This window comes from Suricata suricatta, chromosome 2, assembly GCF_006229205.1.
Source record: "Suricata suricatta isolate VVHF042 chromosome 2, meerkat_22Aug2017_6uvM2_HiC, whole genome shotgun sequence".
In the NCBI taxonomy this organism is placed as follows: domain Eukaryota; kingdom Metazoa; phylum Chordata; class Mammalia; order Carnivora; family Herpestidae; genus Suricata; species Suricata suricatta.
The window spans coordinates 122,969,846-122,978,140 of NC_043701.1; the positions used below are offsets into that span (position 1 = coordinate 122,969,846).

Consider the following 8,295-nt stretch of genomic DNA (forward strand, 5'->3'; position numbering starts at 1 on the left):
TAATGTCACAAGTTGAGAAGCTTTCTATAATTAAACACCAAATAAATTATTAGCCTTTCTAATTCAATCACAAGCCAACTGCAGAAAAAAGGCTCTTTGCTTAGGAAAGCAACACATGAAGTGTTTCATCTAGTGCACGTATTAGATTTCAAAGAAATTTCTTTAGCTCGTATGGACTCCATGTTGTTTTCACTCTGTCGCTTTCCTCTTTCCTTCTATGGATAACTTTCCTGAATCATGACCAACGTCTGTCTGAATATCCTAACATTGCTTCTCAGTACCAAGTGGCCTCATTTGATCCAAAGTGCCCTTAATTGCCCTGGAGGGTATTAGCCAGATCACCCTGGACACACACCTGGCACCCACAGGAGGCTGGTCTGATCTGGAACAGATGCGTGGAAGATTATCCTGTCAATCAACACTGCTTTAAAAAAAAAACCCAAATGGAATTTGGAATTGCTCATAAACTAGTATCTCTAATTAACTTTACTGTATGAAGTCTTTACTGTCACATGGTTTGGGATTAAAGACTTAGGAAATTCAATCCATCCAACAATATTCCATGAAAGGAACGTGGGTGGGCCTCAGGGTATAACAGGAATAGAGGGAAAACCACCTAGATTGTTTCAAACTGCAGGCAGACGCAAATTATACAATTAAGACATCAATGACACTTTTCAATCACCACCACATAAAAAATAAAATTAAAAACAAACAAAAAGCCTCCCAGTACCACCTCAACAGAGACAAACTTAGCAACTGATCTCCCATCTCCGCCTTACAAAACCTACAAGCTAATTAAACTGTGAGGAAGAGGGCACATTGAGTCCCTTGAAGGGACTCAAGACCGAGAACGTGATACAACCCTCCCTGGGACCCCTACAGGAGCTGCTGAACCTCCTTTCTTGCTTCCACCTGCACTTCACCGCTCTGGACTGGAAAGTGCTGGGGAGGGAAGGACTGCTTCCTCTGCTCTGAGCTCGCTACAGCAGCAAGCCAGCACCAAGCTGCCCGCAAGTCCAGGGTAATCCTTGGGAGGCTGCTAGAGAAGCCTTACATGGCTTCTGCATACTTCAGAGTACTGGCTCCCAAGCCCTTCAGAAGTACAGGGAGGTTGAATTGTGCCTATTTTTCAGGCTGTACTCCTCACATGCCATCTTGTGCCTGACTGACAAGGGCAAAGGGGGAAAGAAATCACAGAAAATTTCCCATCATTAAACAAGTATTATAATGAATATTAATCACTTAATGATACCTCATATATCAGAGCTAGGGACCAATAAGTAAAGGGATGAGGCATTTCTAAATAAACCATAAATTAAACGATTAACCCTTTTTGAACATTCTTCTCCCTAAAAGAGAACGCCTCTACAAAGTAAGGTTTGTAATTTACTGGAATGAGCACTGAAATAAAACTCACAGCTTGAGCTTCACAGCCATAATAGATATGAAAATTTGGCAATACTGGGGAAGAAGGAAGAGTCTGCAAGCTAACACCACTCCGAGATACTGACGATTAGAAACATTTTCCAGAGCATTAGTTTCCCTGTCAAGAAAATTTCAACTACCACCAGCAAGAACACACTGAACCTGTAAACACTGACTTCACCAGCTTTGACAAGAATTCAATCTATCTAAAAGTGGCTGCATTGTGATTGAAAACAAAAACCAACACCTACCCACTGAGGGAAGAAGTACAGGAGGAAAAGAGGAAGAGGAAGGTTACTCCTGGTTCCGCCTGGCTGTAGTTGAAAAGCTCAGATTAGCATTTCTAGGTGCAAATGCAATGATCTCTGCAATGCATTTAAGAAAAAATGCAAGTGCACTGTGTGTGACACCTATTACCAAGCCCCCGAAACTCCACTCTGCAAGCCTCACACCGACGTCTACAAGGATTCAGCCAAGTCCCCCAATCTCAAGTCCCCCAAGTATCTTGCAGATACTTCCCCAAGTAGAGCTTCAGGTCACTGGCACTTGCAGAAACACATGATAGCCCACTGTTTCCCACAGGCAGCTGTGGGGCATTTCAAAACTAACGAAAGTCGTGAGAAACACTGAAATGATCTGTCAACCATCACCAAAAATGAAGTGGTAAATCTGAACATTCCAACAGAACCACATTTTCACCTAAAACCCTGACTCAAAAATCCTTGGAAAGGTGAACCTAAAGACACTTTGTCCCCCTTTCAGAGGTGAAAAGTATCATGGATATCTAGATATAGCTACAAGGTAACCTATCACCTCACCCACCCTTAGAAACCAAGAGCTTGGGACACACATTGATTGTAATGGTCCCCCAAAGCATACAGTGTACCCATTCATCCATCTAGTCTCTTTAACCAACCCCTGTGAAGACCATGTGTGCTGTTGTTCACAACACATGCAGCAGGAGAGTGACCCTATTAGTACAAGTTCAGGAAAAGAATGGCACACTCACTCAAACAACCACTGCACCACACCACCCAGTGCCTCCAGAGTCAACCCAACATACCCTTGAGTAACTACCACATGCCAGGCACTGAGAAATGGGAGTGAATAAAGCAAAATCTGCCCCTGGAGGAAGTTATACCCCTGCTGGGGGGGGGGGGCACCTACGTGATGGGGTGGTGGAGTGACAGGTGGGTCCTGTGGGAGCACATGGAATAGGCATATAACCCACTGTGTGGCTGGCAAGGAGGCAGCGGCAGCGTGCATTGGGGTGGGGGTAGAAAAGGCAGTATAATCTACTAGGATTTCCGAGGCAGAAGGGAAGGGAGGAGTCAGGGATAGGATTAAGGGCAGGAAGTCTGTCCCAGAGGAATCAGAGAGACTAACTGAAATTCCAGCAACTAGTAAGCAGTTCAACCAAGTGAGAGCTTCAAGAACATTGAGGGGTAGGGGTGTGAAGCAAGCAGGGGCCAGAACAAGCAGGGCCTGGTCAACCACAGAAAGTTTACCTGGACCCAGAGGGTAATGGAGAGCCACTACATTTTTAAACAAGCAATGATTATTTTCAGATTTTTGCTGTAGGCCAGTCTCTTTGGTCTTGAACAAGAGTCACCACAAACCAGGTACTGGTGATTCTTCCACTCCCAGCAAAACAAAAAGAACCCTGCAAAAGACTGTCACAATCTCCTCTAATCTGTGTTTAATCAAATACAATGATGTTACATGAAACACACAGAAAAGACATATCCACATGAAGAACTTCAACTGCAACAGAAACCTAACCATACAGCAGTTGTAACAAGATTGAACTGTGTACAATGAGACCTAACTGAGGTCAGACATTTCTCAAAGTTGTGTCCAAAGTTCAGTATTTTCTATCAAGAATCTAAGGGAAAAAAAATTTTTTTAACAACAAAAAAAGACACACACCACACCTCTTTTCAAGGGTAATGTCAATGTGACAGCTTCAGAGTCTGCCAAAATGAAGTCTTAAAAAATGGAAAATAGTGTCACTAGGCTTCCAGAGTAAATAATCCCAAATCCACAACCTTTACTATATGGCAAATTTTATTGGTTAATGAGACCATAACACTGCTGGTGTTTAAAATCGCCAGGTTTTCTAATCATGCCATAACAACCTGTTTTTCTACCATAACTTCAAAATTCAGTTGTATTTCTGTATTTCCCTAAACTTCTATAATAAAGAACTAACTTTATAGAGAAAGATAAATAGTAGGCCTTTATTTTCAAACCAGGCCCATGCTATAGCTCTGAACCGTCCTAGAAAAGGCCTACACCTTAGGGACCAGCCACGCCATGTGAAGCTCTGCTTGTACTGAGAAGACCAGCAGCTCAGCCAGAACCGTAAAACCATCCAATTAGTGCCCATTGTCGCATTTCCTCATCTTCTCAGGGACCACCAGCGCTGGACACCTCTTACTACAATGAATCAGATCATCTCCAAATTACATTTTCACCCACAATACAAACAGGATAAATCTGGCCTAACATCTAAAAGCTACTTAACAGACTGAGCATTTGTTTTTTATTTTCTCCACTCCAAAAAAGAAATTATGAGCTATAATCAGCATCCTGGTTCCACTGCTGATTTACTGGGAGAAATTGGATAATCACTCAAAACATTCCATTCCACCCGTAAGCCCCAAGTAAAACACACGAGGCGCAGGCTCGTGACTCCCAGATGCACCAGGCACTTGGACACATAAACGAAAGGTCTCATCCAGTTGATTCTTCCCTAAAGATAATATTTACCTTTATCATACAGATGCTGAGAACACAGACCCACAAAACCAGTCCTTTATTAGATAGGTAGCTTGATCCCAAGTAAGGATTTATACACCAAAATTTACATGAACTGTCACTAGTTAAGATTTCTACTAACCTTTGGGCTGGTTTTTAAGAGGGCACAACAATGAGGTATCTACACACCTATCAGAATGGCCAAAATCCAAAACCAAGATAACACCAAATTCTGGCAAGGATGTGGACTAACAGGAGCATTCATTCATTCCTGGTCGGAATGCAAAATGGTACAGCTACTTTGGAAAGACATTTGAGCAGTTGCTTCACAAAAATACTCTTATCATACAATCCAATAAGTGCACTCTTTGAAATTTACCGAAAAGAGTTGAAACCTTCTGTCCACACAAAACCCTGCACACAGATTTCTCATGCAGCTCTACTCTTAATTGCCCAAAGCTGGAAACAACCAAGTCCTTCAGAGGTTAATGGATAACTATGAAGACAGTAAAAAAAAGATCAGTGGGTGCAAGGTTAGGGAGGAATGAAAAAGCACAAAACAGAGGAGTTTTAAAGCACTTGGTCTACTCTGTATGATGCTATAATGGTAGATACATGTCATTATACATTTGTCTAAACCCATAGAATGTGCAAACACCAAGATGAACCCTAATGTAAACTATGGAGACTTTGGGTGATTATGAGGGGTCAAAGTTGGTTCATCAGTTAAAACAAATGCACCACTCCTCCACCGTATGGCTGATTAGCAATGCACCTTCCTGAACATATTACATATTCGGGGACAAGGAAAGACACTCATGATCACCTTTAGTACTCAAGAATATTAAACCTAGTATTGTAAGTACAGGAACTAATAAAAGCCAGGAAAGCAAGTAATAGGATTATGACACCATCTTCCCTTTAAATAACTAAAATAGTGAAAAATCTATCAAGGTCTTCATTGACTTGAATATGGGCGTTAACGCAAAATTTCTAGGCAGCTACTAACAAGGGCTACGTTTAAGTTAGAGTGTTATGAGTTGTACAGCTTAACCTTGACAGAAACTACGACACAGTATTGTCCAATGGACTCCTTACACCCCCAGACCCATTTCACGTGTCATACACATTTCTCCTCCCAAATTGCATACCTGATATGTCAAGCCCACTTCAACACAACCTGGGTCCTAAATTCTCAAAAGCTTAAAGGAAGCTCTTCTCTGCCTTTGCCTTAATAACACCTGTCAAGTACTAAGGAACCAGGTAAGCCACAAGCATTTTTGTCTCCCTGAATATATGAATTAGAGATTAAAGAACTGAGCAGATTTTGGTACTTGCAGGCTGTCACCTAAAACCATGTTAAAACTCTACTCAGTATGGCCACATTTCACAAAGTATATTTGGCTGGATGTCACCTTTAGCTGAGGGTAAGTGCTAAGAAATAAAGCCACCACCTTACACACTCTACAAGTGCTCAAAAGACCTCTGATCTTGTACACCAGGAATGAACATGTTTGTTCATGCAAAGGCAACGTGTTTGTGTACAATTTACAGACCTACTTATAATATGGTCAACTGTCAGATACCATTTCATAGTATCTCCACCCCCTAATCCTCTTTCCCAAACAAAAACAGCCTGAATTGCTCACTGTATGCAAGAGGCTTGAGATTCTGTTTCATGTAAGTTTTACTACTTTCTATGGTTCACAGTCTCCAAGAGACTAACCCTCTCATTTACTAACTCAAACTTTAAATAAACTGCTTCCACCAACTTCCCCCTCTTCTCAAACCCCCACTCAGCAGAGACCTCTCTCTCGGCCAAGAAAGCTACAGCGAAGGCTTGGAAGTGGCTGCCTCTGCAAAGTCCTCCCTCTTCCTACCAAAAGGGCACTTCAAGAACTTGACAGTCTGAAAACACGTAAATGTTGCTCCAATTCCATTCACCAGGACTGGATTTGAGCATGCAAAGTGTCTTTCTACAATCAATTTCTATTTATGCTGCCAATCACACTGAAACTTTGGTGGAAATCTGCTTCCTAAGCAAATTCAGAATGCCATCCAGGTCCCATCTATGAGCTAGCACTGGGGAAGCACACACACCCACTCACACATACACACTCACTTCTCTGAAGACTTTTTCTGGCACAGGGGCATCCTAAACTTGCCCCATTTTTTTCCAGACTGTCATCTTTGATCCATTCCCAAATTCATGCCTTTTTCTCCATCTGAAGGTTCAGTCTAATCAGCTATGGTGTAGCAACTATGGTAATTTATCCCCTTGATTTCTTGACATTTTCTTCTCTGCTCCTGGCTGGGAAACTGTTTTGATCTGAATAGAGTTGTCTGTATGCGGATTCTGCATGTTAATGATGTGGCTAGCTGGCAGAGATATTAGGTGAGGGCAAACGGTGTACTTTTTCCAGTTATGTTTCGCCTCATCACGACCATAGTGGCCCTTCTAATCGCCGGCCTCGCTAGGAGGGAGACTACACACCTAATCTTACCCTCCTCGGGTGAGCCTCGGGCGCCAGGTAGAAACAGAACAGTCTGTTCTCTCAAGCATCTGGACTCAGTGGCTAAATATCCCTCGACACTCCACCACCAATGAAGCAAACAAACGTACATCCTCCTCGGCAAGGGAAAAGGAGTCAGTCAATACCCTTCACCACGGTTTCAGCCTGTCCAAGCTGCACACCCTTCACTCTGTCCAGGTTTAGTGGAAGATGCTGCACTCTCCTGGCTGTGCACTACCGCTGTGACGCCCCCCCCCCCGCCCCCAACCCCAAGCAAGGAAAGGACTTCCAACGGAGGTGGGAGCATCAGCTCCGGTACCCGCCCTTCCCTCTCAATCCAGGCCAGAAAACTCCACTTCCCGGATTCCCAGCCACTCTCTCCCGCCCCCTCCCCGGGCGATCAAGCCAGCGCCGTACGGATGCCAGCGAAGTGCCTAGCCCAGCTACGCGGCCCCCGCACCCCAAGGCAGGCCCCCCGAACCAACTCCGCCTGCCTTCCTCTCCCACAGCCTAGGGGTTCCCAGATTCTGGACGCACCCCTCAGGCACGCTACGACTGAAAAAAGTCCCACCCCGCCCCCCAGCCACGCCACCAGCCTCCAGCATTGCCCGGGAGGGGCCACCTCCCCAGTGGCGAAAAGAGAATGTGGGTGGTTGCCCCAGCAGCTTTCTCCCGCACCCCGCGAGGGGTCTGACCCCAGAGGGAGGCCAGACTCGCGTGGCCCCAAAGGGACACCTCCCTCTCCCCGACCCTCCGGAGGCCAGCAGTTCTCGGCACAGAGTGTGCTCGCTGCGGGTCCCCGGGAGGCTCAGGGAGTTCGGGGGCTGCCCGGTCCAGGTGCAGCCTCTCCCGGAGGCAGGCGGAGGTCCGCGCCGCTGCGCGCCCCCCCGGGGGGGCACTCACGATGGTCACGCTGGCTTTGCGCAGGTCGCGGTTTTCCTCCTGCAGCGCCTTGCACTTGAGTTTGTAGGTCTCCAGCTCGATCTTCAGCACCTTGTTCTCCTGCTGCAGCGAGGCCAGGCGGTTGGTGAGCTCCTCCAGGCGGAACGGCGAGATGACAATGCCCCCCGACTTCCCACCGCCGCCGCCTCCCCCGCCGCCGCCGCCGCCGCCGCCGCCCGAGGTCGACGAGCAGGACGACTGCATGGCGGCCGAGCTGCTGCTGTTGCCCCCCGCCCCGTCCGTGTCGCTCTCGCTGGCGCTGTCCGCCATGGCCGCGGCGGGCTGGGGAAGGGAGGAGGAGGAGGGGCAGGGAGGCGGCGGCGACGAAGGCCGGGCTGCGAATGAGTGGGCGCCGGGCGAGCACAGGGGAGCGCCGAGCTGGGCGCCTGGCAGCAGGGCGCAGACTCCGAGCGGCGGCGAGAGAAAGAGAGGGAGCTTCCCGCTGCCAAGGGACCTCCTCCGCCAGAGAACAGAGACCCCGCCCGGGCTCGGGCAGTACTGCACTAGGGCTCTCTCCAGCCGGGCCTGGCGCGCTTGCTAGGCCGCCCTACAAAGCTGGCCGAAAGCTCCGGGACCCGCCCGCCGCCACCGCCGCGGCCCGCCTCCCGGCGCCTGCCTGCGGGCCAGAGACGCGCGGGCCTGGCCGGGGCGG

At 47.3% G+C, this 8,295-nt stretch overlaps 1 protein-coding gene across 1 annotated transcript in view; it reads right to left on the minus strand.

Annotated features, from left to right (window-relative positions):
- CCDC6 (coiled-coil domain containing 6) overlaps positions 1 to 7,913 on the minus strand; it is a 109,874-nt gene extending 101,961 nt beyond the window's left edge. Inside the window, exon 1 of the mRNA XM_029931726.1 lies at positions 7,605 to 7,913. Coding sequence (XP_029787586.1) covers positions 7,605 to 7,913 — 309 coding nt within the window. The remainder of the gene's footprint in view (positions 1 to 7,604) is intronic.
- Between the last annotated feature and the right edge of the window lie 382 nt (positions 7,914 to 8,295).